At 39.5% G+C, this 27,216-nt stretch overlaps 1 protein-coding gene across 1 annotated transcript; it reads right to left on the bottom strand.

Moving 5' to 3' along the window:
• Positions 1 to 437: 437 nt before the first annotated feature.
• LOC101828878 (olfactory receptor 52N2-like) lies at positions 438 to 26,421 on the bottom strand. The gene is made up of 5 exons (XM_040731526.1): positions 26,403 to 26,421; positions 21,202 to 21,545; positions 20,899 to 21,050; positions 1,298 to 1,329; positions 438 to 1,000 (listed from the first exon to the last, which is right to left on the bottom strand). The coding sequence occupies exons 1-5, from the start codon at positions 26,419 to 26,421 to the stop codon at positions 438 to 440; spliced, it is 1,110 nt and encodes a 369-aa protein (XP_040587460.1).
• Between the last annotated feature and the right edge of the window lie 795 nt (positions 26,422 to 27,216).

Genomic DNA, 27,216 nt, shown 5'->3' with positions numbered 1-27,216 from the left:
GGGGAAGTGTGCCTGCTTCCCTGCAGTGCTGGCACAGTCTGTTCATCTGTCTTCCCACTACTCTGGCATCTTGAGGCTGCCTGACACCTCATTTCCTGCTGTGACCTCCTCATATGCCTAAGCACATGTGTACCAATCACCGATTGTTCAATTAAGGTTAGATATGCCAGCATCCCTGTTCTGTGTGTGTCCTATGAATTCTAACTAAGGCAACTTACATTAAAGGTATATGTGTTTCCCTATCACCTTACTTTCTATAGAATCAAACATTTTATTTAACATTATGTTGTTGTTTTGTGCCTCTTATGACAAAATAGTCACCTGTATTTTCTACTGAGCTCATGGCTTGAATTTTTCCAATTCAAACCTCACTATCTTGATAATTTCCTGGATGTTTATGTGAAACATAAACTTTGGTAGCAGTGTTTATCTATCACTCAAATGTCTTTTTGTTTAACAAAGGGTTTGATCACTCCTTCATGGATCTTCTTTGTCTTTAGTCCATACACAAGTGGATTCATGGTGGGAGGCAGCAACAGGTACAAGTTGGCTATAAAAATGTGGACATGATGAGGAATAGTGCTTCCACCAAAGCGATGAGAGAAGAAGTTGAAGAAGGCTGGGATATAATTGACAGCAATAGCACATATGTGTGATGTACAGTTACTGAAAGCTTTATGGCGAGCATCTGCAGAAGACAGCTTCACTACAGCATGGATAATCATGGCATAAGACATGCAGATACAGAACATATCAAAGCCCCCAATAAATACAGCAGCTATAAGACCATAGATAGCATTAATCTTAATATTGCCACAAGATAGTTTGGCCACATCCTTGTGGTCAAAATAGGTATGGTGGATGAGGTTTCCTCTACAGTAGGGAAGATGCTTAATCAGGAAAGTAAAGGGGATCAGGAGTAACACACTTCGAATGAGTGTCGCCAGTCCAACCTTGGTAATCACAGTGTTGGTGAGAATGCTGGAATAGCGCAACACGTTTTATATTAAAGGGAGAGAAGTTGGCATCAGGAAAGTGCCTGACAGTAAGTTGGATTACATGATCACAGGAAATCCTTATTCTCCCTGCAGAAATGCATTTTGATTGATAAAAAATCTTACCACTTTCTAAGGAGCATTCCACCACCTGTGAAAAGAACAGACATGTCTCTTTTACTATATACAAATAAACTTGTAAGTGCTATAATATTTAATTCTTGTCAAATCAGTATGTTGGAATCCCCATCTCCTAGTACCCAAACTGCACATAATTTTTAACTATTCCTCTGTATCTTGAAAGCAACTTACAAATCTGTCTACTTCAGGAATTCTACAAAGTGAGATAATTCTCTATATTCCCTGATCAACCATCTTGAATGAATCCCTGTCTAAAAGCAGTATTCTTGTGTATCTTATGCATTTACTTTATTTCTGGACCATACAAACTCATCACAGGGCCACAGGGCTTTAAATCCTCATTCAGGAATGCTAACACTAAGAAAGAACTATGTTATACTTCAATAATGAGCCCGTATGACAATTTTAAAATTTTCTCTGGAGACATTTCAGGTAATGGACAAAATATGATATGTTTGGGTAATCACAGGTAGAAATCCCATAGTTATCTGATGGAGAAGGAGTAAGTTTATCACTGAAAACAACATGTATATTTAGTACACATTTGAACAGGGTATGGGCAGCCCTCAAATTGTCCTAAGTGTTCCCTGATGAGTCATATGAAAGAAGACATGCTTTCTGGAACTTGATGATTTGTCAATATCTACTTCCTGTGGCTGCTCAAGTTCAGTTTCTTAATTTTAACACGTCATGTTTACATCTCAAAGTTAACTAAAATTATCAAGGAAACAGTTTCTGAACTTTCCATGCTAAATTAGATATAAAAATAGAATTCATTTGAATACATTTTCTATAATTGCATCAATATATATATATATATATATATATATATATATATGTGGGGGAACACTGCATAGTTAAAATGAACTGATTCTCCACCCTTACTCTTCCGAACTTGGGTACAAAGGTATCACTTTTTAAAACTTTCAATTTTATAGGTAGCCTTTAATCATATTTAAGGTACAATGAAAGTTTGAATTAAATGTTTTCAGAAGTGAACACTGTTCAGATCTGGAATAATGTAACTGCACAAACAATTTAGTATTGTCTTTTGGGTGAGTGGAAGTGCTTCATCTACACAAGGTGAATACAGTGAGCAGCAATCAAATGCAGTTGTGAGGCTTTCTTTTAGAAGAGCTACCAATGCCAGAATCTCAAAGAATATAGTATTTTGCTCCTGAACATATCACAGTAAGGGTTAGGGAAGAAATTCAGTTGATAGTACTTGCCTTGCATGCACAGAAGCTTTAATTTGAACCCCAGCACAACATTAACCAGAATTAGTAGTGCATGTCCATCACCTCAAAACACAGGATATAGAGATAGAAGTATCAGAAGTGCAAGGTCATTTCAACTGCACAATGATATCAAGGCCAACATATGATTCATGCAATATAAGTCATGGATATCACCCCATTGCGCATGCAATATCGCTTCATTATTAAACAGTGTTAATAAATGACAAACCAGGAGTAAATGCTCCACAGGAAACATGAATTTGTACAATGTTAGTAGTATTTGCTAACGTTATACATCAACAAATACTTATAGAAAAATCAGCTATGCTCCAGGTCCTATTAACTTCTTGAAATCCCAAGCAAGAAAAATCTGTATCACAACATCCTCATTTAGCTGGATAGTCTTCTTGTTTTGTGATGGGTAATGTTCTTCTGTGTATAGGTTTATCTTATGGGTTGATTGTAACTTTTAGTCTTCCTGCCCACCACCTGGTTCCTGTTCCTTCTTTCAGACCCCAAATAACATACAAGACACCATATTAATTATGAAGTTGTTGGTGTTTACTTGGTTTCTTATTGGCTGGATCTGACTTGATTATTAACCCAAATTACTAATATATATTTTTATAAGAACTTATATTTCCAAGGATGCACTCCTAAGTGCCAATTGCTCCTAGGAGATCACATGGCAGAGCTCTCCTCACTACAATTCCCAGAATGGATAAGAGTGTCATTCCAAACAATATATAGTAACTTTTGAATACAAATTTTACACTTTGCTTATGTACAGCAAATGGACAAAATAATTTAAAGGAAGCAGGTTTTTACAGCAAGCTATAAAACATCATCACATACATCACAAGCAATTCATGAGGAAGAATATCTGTACATAGTATGATTTATTCCAGAAAAGACTTTTATTTGCTACAATTAGTATGCCTTTATTTTGTTTAATCTGAACAGTCACAATGTAGAAGACAAAGGAGTTGCAGGTCCAGCATTCCCCAGTAAGCCAATACCATGTGAAAATACATAGATTAGAAGTTACAGGTTAATAATGAAGACAAGTTAGCCAATTAGAAACCCAAGACACCAGCCAACAGCTTCACAAATAATATAGTGTCTGTGTGCTTCTTTAGGTCAGAGAAGGGTGGACAAAGCAGCCAGGACAGGATGACATTAGAGTTTTGCTCAAATGGAAAATGATATGAATAAAGTATAACAGTTTATTAATTGGGTAAGCACTATGTGTATTTTTAAAGTTAATATGTAGTACTGAAGAGCTGTGAACAATTAAAGGAATATTTGTGACTTACAGTATGTTTGCATGGACACACACTAGCATACTTGACAAAGATTCACAATGTCAGGTATTAGTAATGATGGGAAGGAGCTGGAACACTCAATCACAATTACTGGAGATTTAAATGGTAAAAATCACACATTATGATACTGAGACTTGAAACAGCAGCCTAGTTTATTGACTCTGTACTAGAAAAATCATTTTGAAGACCATGTGATAAAATGTTTGAAAATACACAGAGAGCTCTACTATATAAGCATCCATTCTGTATCTTTTTAAATGAATAAACCAAATGTGTATTGTATACAAAGGATTGGCTTTGAATGTTCACTGTTGGCTAATGTCTACCAGTGCTAAATGGGATATAAATAAATATACATGAATACTAGTAACTCTAAAATTGTAGCCCATCATACAATGGTAAACAAAAAACAACTAGCCACAAAAGTCCCAAACCCAGCCAAGAAACTATTGTCCATTGAAAACTGGTAGTGGAGGGAAACTCTGTTTTCATCATGGATAGGGTCCTGAGAGGCTACATTAATGCTACAGTAGGTAGGGCTTTCTCAGAACTTGGCCCTATACCCATGCACATACTAACAATGTCCAGTGGGTTTTTTTTAAAAGAACACTGAATCACATCTTCCTATTGCCTATAATGAGATTTATGACTACCTTAAATGTCATCAAAAGCAGAGAATCACAGATAAGCATTGAGCTGAACTCTGGGAATCCAGTTGTAGAGAGGGAGTGATGAGCAAAGGGGTCAAAACTATGCTAGGGAAACCCACAGAAACAACTGACCAGAGCAAGTGGGAGTTCATGGACCCCAACCTGACAGAAGAGGAACCAGTATATGACCAACCCAGACCTCTTGAATATGGGAAATCCATAGGGCCTCTGGCAGTGGAACCAGTATTTGTCCTTAGTGCATGAATGAAGTTTGGGAGCTCCTTCTGTATGAAGGTATACTCTCTCAGCCTAGGTATATGGGGGAAGGCATAGGCACAGCCCCAAGTGACATGACAGATTTGGTGATCCCTCATGGAAGACCTCACCCTCCCTGAGGAGTGGAGAGGCCATGAGATGGGAGAATTGGTAGGGGGTCATCCTAGGATGGGAGGGAGAGGGAACTGGAATTGATATGTAAAATAAAATTGTTTCTAGCTTCATTAAAAATTTATATTAAAAAAGAGCGCATGTAAATGGAAGGAATAATGGTGGGGATTTGCAGGGGAGGGAATAGAGGATGAATCTGATCATTTATATTTCTAATTAATGTTTGACAATGTTTATCAATGAGCTTAGTTTTGATCATATTCATTCTGCCTCCACCAATTCTTCCCAGATTCAACCACCACTTTCCATCTAACCTAGCTGTCATGTTTTGCTATCAAGGCCAGTTTGTACTGCCTAAATTTTCTTGGGTAGGTGGATTTCCCCTACAGTAGTTGATTGTATGCTATTAGAGAAAATGAACCCTTATTCCCTCATATCTAAGAATTGCCAGTAGATGCTCAGCTACAGGTAGAGCTTTATACTTAACTCCCCTTTCTATGCTGAGATTTGGGATAGGTTAGGCTTGCACAGGTCTCATGCATGCTGTCATACCTGCTTTAAGTGTATATGAGCAGCTACACTGCAGTGTCCAGAGGCACTGTAATCTAGTAGTAATATACTGCCTCTGGTGCTAATATATTCCTTATGTACTCACTTTCAGTAATGAAGCCTGAGTCGTTGGAGAAAGGAGATGAACATTCGGCAGTCCTTTATTCTTTAAATTTTGGCCAGTTGTGGATCTGTGTGTGTATTGTCATCTACTACAAAGAAAACCTTCTCTGATATGGATTGAAATGTGCCTTAATCTATGGGAAAATAGTAAATAATTAGGAGTTTGTCTATTATTATGTCTGTGTAGCAGAATAATAATAATAGGTTATTGCCTAGTGTTGTAGTTTAAATGTAATAGGCCCCATAATCTCATATAGAGTTGCCCAATTAGGGTGCATCACTTCCCTGGAGTGGGCACGTTGAAGTGTGTCATTTTGGGGGCACACTTGCTGGTTTCCTATGTTTAGAATAGTGTTAACTCTAATGAAGATTTATAATGAAAATGAGCAAGGCAAACAAATTACAAAATGTAAATTATGAGTAGAAAGGATTACAAGGGAGTATAATGGAACTAAGTCTTGTGTTCAACGAGATAAATGGATAAGAATGGAATAAAGGAAGTGCTGGCCTCAGGGTAAGGTCCCTCATAGGTAAGTTTCCAACAAGTTAAAAGTATTTGAAGAAAACTTTACAGGCAGGTGAGGTGCTGCATGCCTTAATCCTAGTGCTGGGAAAGCAAAGTTTTATGGATCTCTGAGTCTGAGGCCAGTCTCTTATACAGAACAAGTACCAGAACAACTAATCTTAGTAACAGTCAGAATGCTGGTAAAGATGTAATTGAACAAGGGGGGGCACATTCCAGTCCCAACAAGAACCAGAAATTGGCAGCTTTAGAGTTAAGAACACAAGAAGCATGTTATGGAATTTGTCTCTGTGCCTAAAAACAGCCACTGAGGTTAGGCCTGTTTCTGAGGTGTCCCTGAATGGTGGCCTAATATAGAGGCCATTGTACATGGTTGTGAATGTGAAGCCTGGATTTCCTAGGAAATTCCAAGATATTGGAGATGCTAGAATCATGGGTTACCTGTGGAGGACAGGTACTAACAGGAAGAGGAGCTGATCAAAGAGCAAAATTGTACTACAGTCATCATACCTGAGTAGATTTGTAGATCTGAAGTTAGTTTCAATATCAGATAAGAACATGCAGAATTTGGAGCTTGCCCAGCTGGTATTTGATTCTACTTTGGTCCACTATTTCCTCACTATATTCCCTTCCTAAGCTTTGAAATGGTAGTATATACCTGTGACATTATACTTTGGAAGTATGTGAATTGATGTTAATTTTACAGGGAATTACAATTAAGAGATTGCCATGCATCTCAGAAGAGACTTGGACTTTAAACCTTGTTGAGAATATGAAAGAATATGAGCACTTTTGAAGTTGGACAGAATTCATTTTCATTATGATACTGTTATAATTTATGGAGTTCAAGGAGTACAATGTGGTCACTTGAAAGTTATTGACAACCATGATCACATAGGGATTGTTTGGATGTGGGTCTTTGTATCTGATTGTATCATTGACCAAATAATGCTTGTCTGATTAAAATTAGATTACATACCAATCTATGAGTATAGCAGAATATCATTCAGGAACATTTCATTGTTTTTGTTTTTATTATTGTTATGGTTTTTGAAGCTCATATTGGGGCTATTCTTGATCTCTGGGCTCTCCTGCCTTTGATTCCTGACCACCCATGCAAATTCAGGAATGGGCTCTTTCTTGTGCATGGGCTATATGTCGGACAAGTTATGGGTTGGCCTCACACACAAGTTCTAAACCACCATTACAACAACAGCTGGTCTTTCAGACATGACAGATAGTGATTTGAAGGTTTTTTGGCTGGGTTGATGATTCAGTCCCCCTGCTGGAAGCCTTGCCTGGTTATAGAAGACAGCCAGTATTGGCTCCATATCCCCCATTTCTAGGAAATGTTGTTAGAGTCACTTCCTAGGATTACAGGGAGTTTTCATTACACTGCTTTGTTTCTATATTACCCCCAATTGCCACCCACAACTCCAGTTGTGTCAAACCAGTACTCTATCCCTCTTTCACTCCACACTACCTGATCCCTCCTTTTCTTATCACCACCTTCCCACAGTCCAACAGGAAAATATACTCTATTTTACCTTCCCAGAGAGAGAGACATATATAGCCCCCTTGAATCCTCCTTGTTACCTAGAATCTAAGGTCTCTTGATTGTAACATGATTGCCCTTTACTTAGCAACTAAATTGCAATTATAAGTGAGTATTTCCCCTATTTTTCTTTCTTAGTGTGGGTTACTTCACTCAATGATCTTTTGCTGTGGAATAATCCTTCTGCACACTGTGAACATGTGTTGCTATCATTGTTAATAACAAGCTGATTGGTTGATATCTAGGCAGGATTTGGGGGGCAGAGAGAATTTTTCAAAGAAGGAAAGAGTCTGAGGAGTTTGAGTCTGATGCAGAGGAAGCAGAAGGTGTACAAAATAAGCCTTGTGTTAGAATTAAGATAAAATTTATGGGGTATGTTTAGTTGTAACAGCTGGGTATTAATAAGCCAGAGCTATTGACAGAACATTTATAATCAACTTTAAGTGTCCATGTCAGTTATTTGGGAACAAGCATACAGGAAAGAATGTCTGCCTATAAATGGTGTTCCAACATAGTCCACCTACATCCACATAAGACCTGGGAAAGCTTTAAACATATTATAAACACAAGAACATAGCCAGGTGTCGCTTTTTGTTGTCACATGTCTCTCATACACAGATGTATCTCTGGGAGCTGCCAGTATACCACGAGCTAAGCTATAGGACTGGTTCCTACAGTCTCTTCCATGGGCTGAGGTACAGAGAGATGTCTCCCAGTTATTGCTGATTTGAGATGCCAGGTCACTGCATGAGGGGTTGTGTAAAGGGAATCCTTTTCTGGATGTTTGATACATTTTGTTCATTGACACAAGTTAGTTGTCCTATTTAAACTAAAAGAGGTATTGTAGGAAGAAGCCTGTATACAGCCATTAACCATGTGCCTTACTAGAGGTGCATACAGATGAGATAATAAAAGAGCGGTTTACCACACTGCTAACCACACCCACTTTAGGCATGACTGAAGACGTATAAAGATGGATGTAAAGACATATATGTACATAGGCAGTGAACTACGTCACTAGCCACTTTTGGGCCTGGCTAGGGAGTGTTACAGGGGAAGGCATAAAAGACTGCACAAAGGAAGTCTTGGTCTCTTTTCCGGGATTTCAGCTTCCAGTTCGGCAGCAGAAAACTACTGGGCTCATCTGTGTTACTTGTTTGGTATCTTGTGATTAATTTCTACAATAAATACTTAGTTTTACTGTCAGTAAGTGTGCCGTTTATCCTTACAGCGTCATTTGGAGCATCAGGGTTGGGTTTTGTTCATGCAGAAACAAAGGATACAGATGCTCAGTAAAGATAGATCAAGAGGGGAAAAAAACCTTCTAATGGGTTAAAGTTTTTAAAATTATGCAAAGCTTTGGGAGACAAAACAAAGGGAGTATCATATGGTCACACAATAAATAAAAGACCGAGAAAGATATTGCGGTTCATTTCATCTTCTAGTTGATGATCAGAAAAACAACGTCATTGGCCACTAGCCTTTAACCTTATCTCAGTCTAAAAGGTGATCCTGACTCCAACAAACCCCAGACTTTTATCTTCTCCTCAATGTGGTTGGAGAATCATGAGACTGATTCTCATGTGACTGCAGAATGAATACTAGCTCTGAGACCTTGTTCCTGTCTTCTATTCCTCCCTAATACAGCATGTGAACCCTGGTGCTAGGAATAAAGGCATGAGCTCTCTTAGTATTCATTCTTGTGTAGGCCATGGTGGCTTTGAAATAACACAGATCTGTCTCCCTCTTAGTACTTAGTCCTGGTATTGAAGGTGTGTACCTCCATTGTTTGATCACTATAGCTTGAGGCTGTCTTGGCTTTCAGAATCCTCAGACAAGTTTTAATAATTTATAAATAATATATTACATATATATATGCATGTGTATGTGATATGTATCTATGTGTGTGTGTGTGTATCTTTTAAATAATAAAGTCCTTTAAAAGGGAGTAAATTCCTTTAAAAGGGGATAGGAAGTATTATTAAAAGACACATAAAGATGCAAAGTATACAGAGTCTGGATCCTGTATGTTATTGTGCTATCTGTGATTTTTTGACTGCTAACAGAAATTGGATTATGAAAGCTGTTAGATTGAGTGAACCTATATATTATAAAAATATGTTGATTTTAAAATGGAAGTGAAAATGTATGTTGCTTTTGGGAAGAAGTTATGCTTTTATTTCCACAGGAAATGAAATCCTGTCGATTTCTTCCAGGTTATAGATGATCAGGTTTGATTGGGGCAGATCCCCTGAAACCCTGGCAACTGACTTAAAGAAATAAACCTAGAAAAACTACACACATAACATACATTTTTTCCTGCTCAAACATAAAAGAAAAAGTCATCTTTGACTGATACATACCACATATTCCATCCTTGTGTGTTCCCTTCAAAAGTATGTATTTTTAGAGCAAGGAGACCAAATACCAATGAAAATAGATGACCCAGTTGGTCCAGAATCTCAGAATGTCTGTGATAGGGTCTTCTCAGAATTCTGCCTCCAAAACAGCTTCAAAGTTCTGGTTGAGATGATCCAGTCCCAACAACCACTCCAGCCAAGACTTACAGTATACGCAAAGATACCAGTGCCTACAAGCATCAGAGTAGGATACAAAATTGTACCCACATTCCCAGAAGATGGATTATGAATGTTTACTATCATTTAAGGTGGGTTGGTTAAAAATTTTTATTGGTCATGGTTTAAAAAAAATCTTAACAAATAGTTAAATTAAAATATTTCTTTCTAGCCAGGCGGTCGTGGCACATGCCTTTAATCCCAGCACTCAGGAGGCAGAAGCAGGCAGATCTCTGTGAGTTTGAGGCCGGGCTGGACCTATAGCCTACAAAACAATACAGAGAAACCCTGTCTCGTAAAAACCAAAAAAAATTTTTTTCTTTCTAAAGGCATCAAGATGGATACAGTATAGAAATGACTCCCATAGAACAATTTGAGGTGCACTCTCACCCTGAACTATTGGGGAAGGGTCTAGGCCCTGCCCTATATGAAATGACAGACTATGGACACCCCCATGGAGGGCCTCACCCTCCCTGGGGGAATGAGGGGATAACGGGGGGGGGGTGGTTTGGGGGGAGGGCACGGGAGGAGGGGAGGGAAAGGGAGAGGGACCTGGAACTGACTTGTGAAGCAACCTTGTTTCTTATCTAAATTTAAATTGGAAAATAAAATAAAAAATCAACCCTTAAAAATGTAGATTATTGTATCTAATTTAATCCAAAACAACTATTAGTCTTAAATATTTTACATTGGTATGGATTTTGGCTTAGTGATAGAAATTTAAAGTTATTTTCGTTGTAATGTATGTACATTTCTACTTTGGGGTATTGTGTTTATGTGGCTCATTTAAAATGTAATATGCAATTAACAAATTCCCATTAATAGTAATCCATAATAGTTAAACTTATAGTTCACTTTTGAAAGTCATCTGCATATCTATTTAGATATATAGATAGCCTTCAAACACTTCAAAGACCTACAGAATATGACATTTAATGTGGTTAAATCTCTAGAGCTTTTCATGAGTAATGTCTGCTTCTGGCAACACCAATTTACTTCAAAAGAAGATGATGAATAACCAAGAACCTATGAATGGAGTTTGTTTTCTTTATGGCTAATGTTCACCATTTGTGAAAAGAACCTGCCCTTGCCTCAATTGCTGACAGAATACTATCTAAATTGGACCAGCAGGATGCAAAAGAAAGTGATTCGCAAAGCTTGTCTAGACGACATAGGAAAATTCTTCAAAATCCCTGCTTCTCAGAAAAAATCTGTGAGATATAAACTAGGCCTGTACGTCAGAAATGGATGTCAGAGTAATGCAGAAGAATTTTCAGCAAATTTCATGCATTTAGTTGTTTATGTCGTTAGGTGACATTTTACTCTTATGGGGTCTTTAAAAGACTAAATCATTAAACTTTTAACTTTGCTTAGTTATGATGAAAAAATAAATTAAGTATAAAACTTTAGAAGCACAAATATAATATAAATAACAGCATATTTTCCCTAAATTTACAAAATATAAATGCACTGGATATTATAACTCTAATTCTTCCTTGATAACTGTTTGTGCTATACCTAATTTTACTATGTTAAAATTAAAACCTTCCTTTTTATTTATACGAAATGGGGAAATGGTGGGGAAGTCCTATTATTTGGCTGTTATTTGTCAATAAAGTACTGTTGAACCTATAGGAATCTAGATAGGTGGGGCTAGGAGTCCAGGAGGATTCTGGGAAGGAGAAACACAGGAGAGTTCGAGATGTAACGCCATTGGGGTAGGAAGCCAGGAAACCTCGCCGGTAAGAGAAATACTTAGATTAACAATTATGGGGTAATTACTTAAGACAGAGCTAGCCAGTAAGAAACAAGCAAGGCCAACAGCTTCATAATTAATACAGCGTCTTGTGTGTTATTTGGGGACTACATCACGGCAGAGCCCAGGCAGCTGGCGGGGGATAATCCAAAGCAGCTAGCAAGGAAAAAGCTTCTCTTAACAAAATGGTGATCAGGAGTGGGATCATGAATTTCCACGTAGAATGACAAAAGCTTTAAAGGAATTTTAGAAACAGACGAACGGAGAGAAGCACAGATTTTGGTAGCAGCATTTTTCTCAGGTGTGCTCTGTTTTGCTATCGACAAGCCGAGATTCATGTGGCTTGCTTACCAGAGTCTTCCTGACTCGGCATAAAAAGAAAAAAAAACAGCAAGGTTGTTTTAAGAGACTCTCCTAATGATTTAAAGGTATGTACGTACAGCTGGAAATGGCAGCTTTTGCTGGATGTCAGCATGGACTGAGGCGGTAAGCTGGAGTCATGCTTACGCCCGCCATCTTGACGAAAACCCGGCAGTTTAAAACAGCCGCGGTTTTACAGATAAGACACGTGGCCAGAAAAACGTAAAGATTTACAGTAAAGTCAGACTTGGATGAACAAAACCTCTAAAGGTTTACAGTGTGTTTAAAAATATACGTGAGATTGAGAGAGAAAATGAAACGGCAAAGTGGTAAATAAATACAAAAGCCGGCGTTGTGGTGGCACACGCCGGTAGGATTTACTCCAGAGGCAGAGGCAGAGGCAGGCAGATTTCCAAAGAGAAACCCTGTCTCAGGGAAAAATAAATAAAAGTAAAATAAATAAAGTAATAATAGATAAATAAATAAGCCACGTAAAGATGGAAAATACACAGAGAGTCTGGATACTGTACGCTATTATTTTTTTCAGTTTTTTGATTGCTAAGGAAGGAACAACTAAAGTACACTTGATTATAAATGCTGCTAAATTAATACAACTTATATCTTTTGAAAATACCTTGACTTCAAAACTTAAGCATAAGGATATGTTACTCGGAAAAGGAGTTTTTGCTTATGTTTCTACAGAAAATGAAAAGCTGAGGATTCCTTCCAGGCTTCTGTGGTTTCACGAACCAAGACCCCCAGAAGCAGTGGACCAGGTGTTCCAACAACTGAAACAGCTAAGATGATGGAGCTTTACAGACCACGAAAATAAGGACTTATACAGGTTTCTGAGTTTTGTCATGATCCCCATGGTATAAACAGTGCCCCCTTCCAGCAGGAAGCAGTTTGGAATGAGCGACGTCCCAATTCCCATCTTGTTTATAAATCTTTGTTTTCATTTAAATGGGATTCTTTATAATTGGCTAGTGATCACAGCCAATCTTTTTTAATGGTAAAAAGGGGAATTATGGTATGGGTATTGTTTTTCATTTATTGAGACAAAATCAAGGTCAATTTTGTGATGCTTATATTTCTCCTCTTGATTAAGTATTGTGCTTATACTGTTCTTTTAAAACATAATACATAATTGAATACAGACTATAGATAGTTACTTATAATAGAATTTATAGTTAGGTAAGTTAGATTTTCTAGATATACAGAAATATATTTGTGATATATAAACAGTCTCCAAACCTCTCAAATACCTTCAGAAAATGGCATTTAAAATGGCTTAGGGTTTTTCTTGACAATGAGAAATGTCTGCTCCTGGCAGCACCAATTATGTCTGAGAGGAAGATGGGCATCGAAGAAACTTGTTATGGAGTTTACTTTCAACATGGCAAGATTAGCCATTTGGGCAAGAAACTGCTCTTGCCTAGACTGTTTGACTGTTGTTGTATAATCTGGACATGCAGGACCCACAGGAAAGTGACTGCTGAACTCAGTCTTACAGGGTTCCTGCTTCATGGAAGAGTCTACCAGACTTTCTGCAGGACACAGAAAAATGACTGACAGACTGCCAATGCAGATGGACAGTTTGAAATTTCCTGCTTTGCTGAGATTTGTTCCAGACACATTGTGGCCTATGGGCTGAAGATGGATGCCCCAACGTTACAGAGGAACTTCGGGTGACTGTCCAGGCAGTAAGATATCTCTGTCAATCCTAGTGTTTATATATTATCCTTCTGTGGTCTTTGATGGAGTTGAAGACAGATAGTTATAATTATAGTTTTCCTTAGTTATGATAAAAGATACATATAGAACTTTTAACTCACAAGGATGGGATGGATGATATTTTCTTTAAATCTTGCTAAAATATTGTAACTATGTTCTTACTTGATAACTGTTCTGTCATATACAATTTGACTATGTTAAAATTAAGACCTTTCTTTTGTTTAAACAGAAAAGAGGAGATGTTGGGGAAGTCCTGTTATTTGCCTGTTATTCATCAATAAAGTACTGTTGAACCTATAGGAATCTAGATAGATGGGGCTAGGAGTCCAGGAGGATTCTGGGAAGGAGAAACACAGGAGAGTTCGAGATGTAACGCCATTGGGGTAGGAAGCCAGGAAACCTCTCCGGTAAGAGAAATACTTAGATTAACAATTATGGGGTAATTACTTAAGACAGAGCTAACCAGTAAGAAACAAGCAATATCGCGGTAATCGAGGCTATATAGGGAAAAACAATATATTTATTTATCAGGGAGAGAGAGAGTCGCACATACCAGGAGTTAGAAGCGTGGCTGGCTTCCAGGAGAAAAAGAGGGAGGCCCCTTTTCCTTTCACTACCTTTTATCTCTACCTTGACCCCGCCCTGTTGGGCGGGTAGCTTTGTGGGGTTCACTCCTACAATTCCCCTTTTAGTCTAAATAGAAGATTTAAATTTGATACAAACTCAAACATATGCAACATATATACATAGAGGGTGATAATTAAGTTATAATCTACTTATCCTAAACTAAACATATCCATTCCACCTAAATTCTAAACTTATCCGAAAGGGATGCCTAAGTCTGAACACCTCCTTCCGGTTCCAACCCTAAATAATTGCAAATTACACTAACAGGGGTAAACTATCCTTTTATGTCAATAGTAGGGAGAGGGGACGTGGAATTCTCAAAGTTACTTCCTGCTGAAGTGGGACGATGACAATCATGGGGACCTGTGGGAAAAAATTGTTAGTATAACAAGAGTCTTAAATAGGTCGTTTTGCAGGAGAGGCTTGACTGAAGTTCTGGATTAGATTTCTGATTTTGATTGAAGCTCTTGTCTGAAGCTCTGATCAGATTGTAGAAGATGCACTGTATCAGTTTCTTGGCCTGACGATGTGTCGGGTGATGTAGTTCCAAGCTGGTTTCAGGATGGTGCCTGTCAGGTGGGGTCGATGATGTGGGGCAGTTCAGATGTATCCAGTCGAATCAGGCAGATTTGGGAAAGTGAATCCACATTGTCTTTCTGAAGCACTTGAAGATCACTGTCAAGAAATCCCTTTGTCTCTAGAAAACTGAAATATTAATGTTAACACAGAAATTCTTAACTTCTATGTGTATGAATAATTGAAAAGGCAACCCTGAGGAAGATAATACACATGAAGGAGATTAGAGTTTTAGAAAAATCAAATATACACAGATGACAGTCCCCATATAGGTATGTCTTTTTTTTGATGTTGTTTCTGTCTTATATCAATGGCTCTTTGATATAATACAGAAAGTCTGAATTACATTTTAACAATACGCTTGGGTTTAAAGTAGGAGAGCCAATCCAACTCCAAAGCCAGCAATAATTAAATGAATTGGGACTCAGGCATATTAAGAAGTGGAAGAAATAGAAATTATAATAACACAATACAGAGATGTAGACATTGATAACACATCACATTATTTCATGTTTGGTGGTCCTCTGAGTAGCTATCCTTTCTTCTTTAGGTACCCATATACCTAGGGTTTTCTAATTGTCCTGTAAAGACACAAACAGAATACTTCTCTTTCCTTTTATGAGGTCTCCTTATGCTTAGCAGACCTTGTAGATGAGCTGTCATCCTTCCTCCTCCTGAGACGTTTTCTGTTCTGATCGAATCTTAATTAATTTAGATGGGATCCAAAGCTTGTCTTCTCCTGTGGAAACAAAAGCATAGCCCCTTCCCCAACGTAACACATATCCTGGTTTCCAGACTGAGGTCATAACATCCTTAAAATACACTGGTTGGTTCAATTCAGAAGTCTTCTCTGTAGTCCAGTGTCTTTCTGCTGCAGTTTGTCCTTTATCATCAGCATTAAGAAAATTCAATGTTAGTAAAGCATTGTGTAACCTGTGTTTAGGGGTCTTTGTTCTCCCCGGCTGCTTATGAAGCATTTCTTTTAAGGTTCGGTTAGATCTTTCAATCACTGCTTGTCCTGTGGGATTGTAAGGTATACCAGTTACATGTTTTATATTATAATATTTGAAGAATTGTTCCAATTTACTGGAGACATATGCTGGAGCATTGTCAGTTTTTATCGTTTTAGGTATACCCATAACAGCCATCACCTCTAAGAGGTGTGTAATAACAGAGTCAGCCTTTTCAGAGCTGAGGGCAGTAGCCCATTGGAATCCTGAGAACGTGTCTATGGTATGGTGTACATATTTTAAACTGCCAAATTCTGGGAAGTGAAATACATCCATTTGCCAAAGTTCATTTCTATGAATACCTTTAGGATTACAACCTGCTGGTAATGGAGTTTGATTGTAGAAGGAACAACTGGGGCAATTTTTTACTATTTCTTTGGCTTGTTGCCAGGTGATAGAAAAATCCTTCTTTAAACCTTTGCTGTTGACATGGTGTTTCTTATGAAATTCTGAAGCTTCCAACACATTACCTACTAACAAACGATCAATTTCATCATTGCCTTGTGCCAGAGGACCTGGCAAACCTGTATGGGACCTGATGTGTGTTATATATATATATAGGATGAGTCCTGTTTCTGATGGTTTCCTGTAATTGTAAAAATAATGAGGTTAATTCTGTACTATCAGGAACAAATTCTGCAGTCTCAATATGCAAGACAACTCTTTCCGCATACTGAGAATCGGTGACTATATTTAGAGGCTCTGTAAAGTCTTTAAGTACCATGAGAATGGCATATAACTCTGCCTTTTGTACGGAGTTGTAAGGGCTTTGAACTACTTTACTTATATTTCCTGATTTATACCCTGCCTTACCTGATTTGTTTGCATCCGTGTAGAAGGTAAGAACTCCAGAAATAGGTGTTTGTCTCACGATACGTGGAAGAATCCAAATTGTTTTCTTTATGAATTTTATTCTCTCTGTTTTGGGATAGTTATTACTAATAGTTCCCAAAAAGTCACTGCAAGCTATTTGCCAATACTCATTATCTTTCCATAAGGAGGAAATTTCATCATTTGTTAAAGGTACAATAATTTCAGCTGGATCTTTCCCAGTCAATTGACGAAGCCTTAACTTACCTTTTAATATCAAATCAGAGATCTTTTCTATATATGTTTTCAATTTTTTATTCTGTTTATGTGGCAGAAATACCCATTCTAGTATGATGTCTTCCCTCTGCATTAATATTCCTGAGGGGTATTCTCTAGATGGTAAAATAACTAGAATACAATCCAGGTTTGGATCCACACGGTCCACATGTGCTTCTAATATTCTCTTTTCTACCCATTCTAATTCTTTTTCAGCCTCAGCTGATAGTACTCGTGGGCTGTTTAGATCTTTATCTCCTTTTAAAGCCATTTTCAAATGTTTCAAATCATGCCCTTCTACACCGATAATTGTCTGTAATTGAGAGATTTCACCTAATAGTTTTTGAAGATCATTAAGAGTCCGGTAACGATCTCTTCTAATCTGTACTTTCTGTGGTCTAATTTTCTGAGCATCTATTTTATAACCTAAATAGTTAATAGAATCTCCTCTTTGTATTTTTTCTGGGGAAATTTGTAATCCCCAGCGAGGCAAAGTTTCTTTTACTGCTTCAAACATCTTTTCCAATGTATCCTTATTTGAATCAGACAATAATATGTCATCCATATAATGATATATTAACGAATGTGGAAATTTTTTACGAATTATTTCTAGAGGTTTATTCACAAAATATTGACACAAAGTTGGACTGTTTAACATACCTTGAGGTAGTACCTTCCAGTGGAATCTCTGTACCGGACGGGAATTATTATAGGTAGGTACCGTGAAGGCGAACTTTTCTCTGTCGTTTTCTTGTAACGGTATGGTGAAAAAACAATCTTTTAAGTCTATAACTATAATTGGCCAATCCTTAGGAATTAGAGAAGGTAACGGCATCCCAGGTTGTAGAGACCCCATAGGCTGAATTACCTTGTTGATGGCTCTAAGATCAGTAACCATTCTCCACTTACCAGACTTCTTCTTGACAACAAAAACAGGGGAATTCCATGCACTAGTTGATTCCTCAATATGTCCAGCATCTAACTGTTCCTGAACTAACTTCTCCAAAGCCTCTAACTTCTCAGATGTCATAGGCCATTGACCCACCCAGACGGGTTCATCTGTCAGCCATTTTAAGGGTAGAGCTTTTGGTTGCTCTGTAGGTTTGGCACTAGCATCTTGCTTCTGCACAGCCTGTACATTTGGCATCTGTTTTCTGTACTGCCTTACTTTATTCTTTGTACCACTAGAAGCTTGTCTATGATTCCTAGCTGATACAGGAGGAATGTTAATCTGTGTATTCCATTGCTGGAGTAGATCACGACCCCAGAGGTTTATAGCAATATCTGCAACGTATGGCTTTAACCTTCCTCTCTGTCCTTCTGGCCCAATAAAGTCAATCCATCTAACGCTCTGTTTAACTTCAGATAGGGTTCCAATCCCTAAGAATTGAACATTAGCCTCTTTTAAAGCCCAGTCGTGTGGCCAGGACTGCTGATTAAGGATAGTGACATCACTGCCTGTGTCCAGTAAACCGTAAATTACCTTATTATTTACCTTAACTGCCAGCTTGGGTCTATGATATTGTATAGAAGTTTGCCAAAATATATGTTTTGTATCTCCTCCTGATGTAATTGATTCATCCTCTGGAGCTAATGTATTGTCCAGTGCCGTATAATTTACAATGGGCAGTGGATCTTCTAATTGTCCTGGGAGAGGCTGTCCTCCACTGTCACTGGGAATGACCGGATAATCTCTCTTTTTGGGGCTCGGTTGAGCCCCTGAGATCCGTTTTTTGGCTTTAAAGATCTACCTTGTCTATCTGTTGTGGATCTGCATTCATTTGTCCAATGCCGGCCTTTTCCACACCTCCTGCAGAGACCAGGAGGTTGAGGCCTTCTGTTTGACACATTCCTGGTAGAAGAATTATTCCTAGGAATGTGTTGTCTACAGTTCCTACTCAGATGTCCCATTTTACCACAATTAAAACATCTAAAGTTTTGATGTCTTTTAAAATTTCTAGAGATTGCTTGCCCAACCCAATTTGGTATCTCCTCTTGGGTAGGCCATATTTCATCCTGATTCCTCCTAAATCCTTTAGAAATGGCTTCTCCTATCCAAGTTCCTGCCTCTGGATTGTCATACTCAACATTAGTTGTATATAAGACCCATTCCTCCAATGGTGCTGATCTTACCTTTAATGGCCACAGTATCTGTTTGTAATGTGGATTTGCATTCTCGTAAGCCAACGATTCTGTAAGAAGTCGCCTAATATTAGGATCAGTTATTTGTAAATCTACTGCTCTGGATAATCTTTGTAAGAATTCAGAGAATCTTTCTCTCGGACCCTGTATCACTTTCGAGTATGCTTCAACTCTTTCCCCTGGTTCACGAACCTTATCCAAAGCATTTAGTGCTGCTGTTTTGCATAAATCAAATGTACGCTCATCATAACCAGCTTGGACCTGCGGGTCAGAAAATTGCTTCTCTCCCATAATCTTACTTTCAGAAGCATCAAAGCCATCCTTCAAACCTTGAAGTTCAAGGGCCTTGGCTTCCTGTCTCCACAAAGCTTTCCACTGTATTTGTGTAGACTGGTCCAACACTGCAGATATTAAATCATTCCAATCTGAGGGAGTTATCTTATTAGTAGTTGCCCATGTGTTTAGTAACTGTTTTACATAAGTACTGTGGACCCCAAAAGTCATGATCACATTTTTAATTGTTTTCATATCTTTTATGGGAATAGGTTCCCATTTCTGTGTAGTGGAACCAGATTGGTGCCTCCGTGATGATGACCTTTCTACTACAGTTACTGGAAAGGCCACCTTAGGATGTCTAGTAGCCATATTTCGTTTATTTCCTAGTGGCCTAGCATCCATTGACTCCACTTCTGATATTTCAGAGGATGTATCTTCTAAAGATTGAAATTTTGCAACCATGTCATCCTTTAGGTCTCGTATTTCCTGCATTAAAAATTGTTCCAATTCCTTGGACTCTTCATTGAGGTCTTCTATTTCCTCCATTAAAAATTGTCCCAAGTCCTCAGATTGTTCATTAAGGTCTTGGATTTTCTGCATTAAAGATTGTTTTAACTCTTTGGATTGTTCAGTTAAACGAAATTCCAAGCTTTTCATACCATCCTCCCTAAAAACTCCAAAGGCATCTATTTTTCCTTCCAGAAAACACATTCGATCCGCTAGATTGCCATTATTATCAGACATAGATTGAATCGACCCTGCTAATTTTGAAAATTCCTCCTGGTTATATTCCATCTTAGCCATAAATGTAGTGGACATCGAATTGAATGTGTCTCGAAGGTTGTCCTGGTCAAATTTAACCAAGTCCCCTTGTTCCTGAATTTTTAACTCTAACTTTTTAATTGACTCTGCTAAATTGGAAAGTTCCACCTGGTTAGAGTCAGTCTTAGCGGACATTGAATTAAATGTAGCCAAATCCACTTGTTCCTGAATTTTTGACTCTAATTTTTGAAACATAAGCTCATGTTTCTTCCAAGTGATTATATGTATTAATACACTAATCACAAGCATGGCACACATATACGTAAGAAAAATATCATAATTGTCTTTTACCACATAATCCATCACATTGGTAATGAAATCTCCAAAATCCTGCAGTGTTAAATTACCTGCCATGTTATAATTAGATGTTCTTACCATCAATCGGTGATTCCTAAATTGGAAAAATTCACCTCCTTTATTATCTCAAATTAAAATACCTGTAGTTACCGTGCTTGGCCAGCAGATGGCGGAGGTGTACTGCTAAACGCTACCTCTCCGCGGAAAATCGGATGCTCCCAAGGAACCTGTGAAAGCTTAATGGGCAGATTTGGGAAGGCAGATTCACCGCACAGCAGTGGAGCTTGCAAAGGCTCTGGTAGCTGCTGAGGCAGTATAGTGTAGAATTAATCAGGCACGAAAGTCCCCGGTTCTGCTTGGCGGGCGGCAGCGGGGGGAGGGGGAGGGAGCGGGCAACCGATGGCCGGTATGCTGGCGGCTGGAACGCGCGGGCGGTCAGCAACTGGGAGTTGCAGCAGTGGGCTGTGAGCAGCACGTGTGGCGTTGGCGGGCGGGCGGCAAAGGGGTCTGAGTCCCCGGTTCTGCGCGCTTAGCGGGCAGCAGGAGCGCAGAACGATCGCGGGGGTGGGGGAGGGGGCAGCTCCGGGCGCAGAGCGGTGGCAGCAGCACGCGGCGGCGCACGGGCGGCGGCGGTGGCGGGGGACGCCCAATGATCACGCGCAGCAGCTGACTGTGTCCGTGCAGGGTACACGCAGTGATAGACTGCTGCGGTGTCCGCGAACGGGCGAACAGCACGCGGCAGCTGTGGACAGCAAGCGTGGGGGCGCTGGGCGGCAGCGGCCGGCGGGGCAGCAGGGCTTGTGGGGAAGGGAAAACAGCTCCGCGTGGAGAGGCCAATTGCTCTATTCGCGGTCCAGCTGCATGTACGCGCAGCGGCCGACTGGGGCGGGCAGCGGGGCCGCGGGCGATGTACCCACCGCGGCTGGAGCGAACTAGCACTCACCTCGGGATGCCGAATTCAGGCGGTTTCCCAGGCGTGGGCTGTAATTCCAAACCACTTCTGCCACCAGGTATCGCGGTAATCGAGGCTATATAGGGAAAAACAATATATTTATTTATCAGGGAGAGAGAGAGTCGCACATACCAGGAGTTAGAAGCCTGGCTGGCTTCCAGGAGAAAAAGAGGGAGGCCCCTTTTCCTTTCACTACCTTTTATCTCTACCTTGACCCCGCCCTGTTGGGCGGGTAGCTTTGTGGGGTTCACTCCTACAAAGCAAGGCCAACAGCTTCATAATTAATACAGCGTCTTGTGTGTTATTTGGGGACTACATCGAGGCAGAGCCCAGGCGGCTGGCGGGGGGTAATCCAAAGCAGCTAGCAAGGAAAAAGCTTCTCTTAACAGGGAAATGCTGTAGAATAATCCTTCTAAACACTATGAATAGGTATTGCACTCTTTGTTAATAAAAAGAATTGGCCAATAGATAGGCAGGGCTTTGGAGACAGAGAAAATACTGGGGAGAAGGACAGAATTAAAGGGGTCTCTTGTCATATGCAGAGGGAGAAGGACATGTACAAAATGAGGTACTGAGCTATAAGTGGATGTGGTCGAATTTAGGTGGGAAATGTGGGTCAATTAAAATCATAAGATCCATTAAGAAATGAGCCTAATTCCACTCTTAGTGATATACGTAAAGGATACACATTCATACCACAAGGACATCTGTTCAACTATGTTCATAGCATCATTATTTGTAATAGCCAGAACCTAGAAACATCCTAGATGACCCTCAATAGAAGAAAGGATAAAAGATATGGTATATTTACACAATGGAGTACTACTCAGTGGAAAAAACAAAATGAAGTCTTGAAATTTGCAGGCAAATGGATGCAACCTGAAGAAAGTATTCTGAGTGAGGTAACCAAGTCACAGAAAACCAAATATGGTTTGTAGTCATTCATATATGGATATTAGACCTATTGCAAATAACTACCATCCTAAAATCCCACACCTCCAGAAAAGCTAGAAAACGAGGACCCAATGACAGACAAGTATGGTCCCCCTGAGAAGGGAAAAAAGACAAGAATAACTGAATAAATTGGGAACATGGCAGCAGGGGGAAGGGAGATAGGAAAAAGAGGAGTGAGAAGAGGAGTAGAGAGGAAAACAAGAGGAATCAGGAAGATTGCCTTAGGGGACGAATAGAGGAGAGCAAGAAAAGTGATACCTTAATACAGGGAGACATTATAGATTTAAAGAGAAATCTGGCACTAGGGAAATGTCCAGTTCTCCCCAAGAATGGCCCCAACTAAGAATCTAAGCTGTGGTGCCCGAGCCACAAGCAACTGTGTGGTATCAGGAAAAGAAAGACCAGATGTCTAGCTGTTTGTACTAAGAAGTGTCTTTATTTCGCAAGTGCTAAGAGGTCTCTCTCTTGTAGGAGGGAGCAGTCTTATATATAGTCTTACAACACAGTAGAAAAACCCCAGGTGGAAGAGAGCATGTTTTCCTCCTGCTAGATGTTCATGTCAGTGGGGCAATGTGAGGGCAGTAAGCCAGGACTAGAAAACAGGATGTACCTGTGGCTATCAGCTGACAAACAACTCAGAGAACCTGTGGGGGCTAGGCCCCAACACTAAGCAATAGTAGAGAGGCCTTCCCTCATAATGAGATTGGTGACTAGCTTGTATGCCATTCTAGAGCCTTCATCCAGTAGCTGATGAAAGAAGAAGCATATATTCTCAGCTAAGCATTGAGATGAACTCCTGGAATCCATCTGTAAAGAGGGAGGAGAAATGAGAAAAGGGTTTAAGATCATGCTGGTGAAACTCACAGAAATAGCTGACCTGAGCAAGGAGGAGCTCATAGACCCTGTTTGACAGCTGGGGATTCTGCATAGGACCAAATTAAGCTCTCTGAATATGGGTGTTGTTAGGAGGCCAGTGAAGTCTATGGAGCCTCTCGCAGTGGATACAGTATTAATCCATATTGCACGTAAATACTTTGTAAGCCCATTCCCCATGAAAGGATACTCTCTCAACCTAGAAAAGGATACTCTCTCAACCTAGATACACAGGGGAGGACCTGGACCCAGTTGATGTGACATAATTTGATGATGCCCCATGGAATGTCTCACACTCCATGAGGAGTGAGGGTGGGATGGGCATGGGTGGGGAACATTGGAGGATGAAAAGGAGAGGGAACTGGGATTTATACATAAAATAAGATTGGTTATAATTTAAATAAATATCTATTAAAAAGGAATATGGGTTTACATTTAAGTGCTACTTAGAAATTACTCAGGTATCAGTTGAGCATTTATAATTAATCTTAAATCTTCCAAAGCCAGTACTTAGGAAGTCGTGGGCAGTAAAGAAAACTGCATACAATCATTTCTATCCTTTTGCCTGCAAATTAGACAATGTCATTGTTTTTAACAGCTGAGTAATATTCCATTTTGTAAATTTTCTCTTTCCATTTGTCATTTGAGGGATTACATCCAAAAGAGTAAGTAGGAAACAGGGAACCAAGGAAGGATGAAAGGCTGGAAGGTAGTAGAGAAGGAAAGAAAGAAGGATGGAAGGAAGGAAGGAAACCTGATTTTAGTGAAATGCTTCACTCCAAACTAGAATATCAGTGAGATGACCATCTGAATTTTAGGAACACAGACTACCATGCCAGGTGAATTGAATTAAGCAAGCTTCATTTACTCTGCACAGGAATGACTCTACATTATGAGATTTGCGAATACAATGGGGGGCTAATTTTTAGGCCCTCTTCTAGAGCAAAGTGAAATGGGACTTTTGTAACATCAGGATTTTGAAAGGGATTTATACAGAAGCAGATAGCATATTAGATTATTTGACAAACATTGTGGCTGAATGTATCAAGTTTCCTTGACAGAACAGCTTCTCATGCTGGGTGGAGTGTACTTGGGAGTCAGACTTGAATTTTGTAACAAAAGAAACAACTTATTCTGGCTTTATAACAAATTAGCTTTTTAGACCAATATGGACCCAGTCTGATCCATCAGGATGCCCCTTTCATGCCAAATAACTCCAAAATTGATTTCTTCCTTTTTATCTTTAGTTTCATTTTCTTGGTGTAGAATTGGAAGTCATAAAACTAGCCCTATAGGCCAGGCTGCCCTGGAACTTCCAGAGATCTGCCTGTCAGTGCCCATTGAGTGCTGTGTTGAAAGGTGGAGCTTTTCAAGGAAACTCTGATACAGAAACCACACTCAAGCTGTCTCCCACTGGTCTATCATGTGAGTTCTCTAAACCCTGACACCCACAAGGAGCTGGAGATTGTCTGAAAATGTATACAGACCCTACAGTTCCACATTCTGTTTCATAGGGTCCATTCGAAGACACTTGATGGGAGATGATATCCAATACCTAAAGAATTAGAATGTCCTTACTGAAAAAACAAAATGTCCTTGAACCTGCAGTTGTTGTTTGCAGTTAAATTGTCTACCTTGAAAGAAGGAAAGAAAGGATAGAAAGAGAATGAGATTTTTAAACTACAGTCTGTTTCTTAAGTGAATATAAGTGTGGTGAGGGACTAGCATTTCAGCAACTTTATAATTCATATTGATATAAGATTTACAGGCTCAACAAACTCTCCAATTAGTGGTAAAAACATTTTATGCTGTGCAACTGCTGCAGTGCCGGTGAATAAATGTCCCATCTCATCCTCCCCTCCTGGAGAAAAAACACACTGGATTTTGTCTCCTGTGTAAGCAATGAAACCATATTCCTACTTTCCCATTCCTAAGCAGAGTAGACACTTCCAAGAATGCTCAATATTGATTTGAATTCATGCTGAAAGAAAAGACTAGCCAGAGAGGACCAGCAGTTGTAGCCACACCTTTAATCCCAACACTTGTGAAACAGAGGATCTGGGATCTCTGTGAGTCAAGACCACCCTGGACTACATGAGAGCCAATCAGTATAGAGGAGAAACTGAGCTCACACCTTTAATCCTAGAACTTGTGATGACACGCCTTTAATCCAAGTACTAGAGATGAGTATAAGAAAGGAGCACAGTGCAGTCTCAGGGCAGCCTGAAGTTAGGTCGAGAGCTTTGTAGTCAGCAGTTACTCTGAGGACTGAATCACCGCAGTTTGGTCTGTAACTTTGTAGAGTTAAGAACTCTTTGGTGGCTTGGCTGTTTTGCTCTTCTGATCTTCAGCTTGAACCCCAATATCTGTCTCTCAGTTTTTATTATTCATGCTACAATACTCCACTACCAGTCCCTCTATATCATTCCCCATCTCCCACCTCTAATTCTTCCTCTTCTGTCTACATCCAGGAAAAGGCAAGTCTCCTATGAGTATCAATAAAACATGGCATATCAAGTTTCAGTATAACTAAGCAAATCCCCATGTATTAAAATTGGGAAAGACTAACCAGAAGGAGAAGTAGGGTCCCAGAAAAGCAGACACACAGTCAGAGACAGCTCTTGTTTCCAGTATTAGAGAACCCACAAGAGGACCAAGCTACAAAACTGTAACATATGTGCAGAGTACCTAAGTCAGTCCATCCCATGCAGGCTCCCGATTGTTGGTTCAGTCTCTGTGAAGCCCTAAGAGAATTGTATATGATGTATTTAGTGTCCTTGATGAATTATATTATCATAAATTTGTGTGGATTACTTGGGCTTATCTGAAGGTATACCATCATGCTGTCTGTGAAATAAAGAGTGTTTCTTCTTACCTTTGTGTAATTCTAGCATCTCCCTGCAGTAGGGTGTTTATCAGAAGTGGCTTTAGCAGATATCTTTGTTTTTTCCGGGTGACTGAAAATAGGCAGTGACGTGGGGCCACAGTGAGGGAAATGGTGAAGGGGAGTCGGAGGAGGATATCAAGGTAGGGAAAGTGGGGAGGGGTGGGTATAAAGCATGAGAGAAAGGCATTATTTTGTTTTGTAAATGGTTGGTTTCATGGGTAAATATGAGAGATGTCACACAGTAGGTTTTCAACTGGAAATGTTCGTGTGTTCTATGGAAAATATGAGGTAGTTGTATTAGTTAGGATCTTCTAGGGTAACAGGTTGTTAAACACTGAACTGAGAGAGAGACAGACAGAGACAGAGAGAGAGAGAGAAAGAGAGAGAGAGAGAGAGAGAGAGAGAGAATGAGGGTTTAATAGCATTTTATTAGAATGAATACAGAACATGGTCTTTGTACTCCAACAATGGGGTAGGAGAAGGGTGGTACAGCCCCTTGACCTGATCTGCTGTGCACAGAGGTGAAGCCTGCTTGTTTGGACCAAAAGCACTTCCGGTCGCTAGCCTTTATTTTTGGTGGTGGGATAAAGAACAGGAAGGAGACTCTTGTATGGCAGGTCTACCCCTGCTTTCTTCATCTGATGTGAATTTGTAAATTTGTTTTTACAAGAAAAAGTGAAGTTGAAGACACTTAGGGTCATGGCCAGCTGCTGAAGAGATCAGATATTATTGATGTTTTGCATAAGCCACACCCACAGTTGCCCTAGGCAATTGGAGGCTTGTAGGGGATTAGGAGTCCAGG

Source organism: Mesocricetus auratus, unplaced genomic scaffold (assembly GCF_017639785.1).
Source record: "Mesocricetus auratus isolate SY011 unplaced genomic scaffold, BCM_Maur_2.0 Super-Scaffold_4256, whole genome shotgun sequence".
Taxonomy (NCBI): Eukaryota; Metazoa; Chordata; class Mammalia; order Rodentia; family Cricetidae; genus Mesocricetus; species Mesocricetus auratus.
Note: the sequence above shows the minus strand (reverse complement) of the source record. Positions and strands in the feature narration are given on the sequence as shown.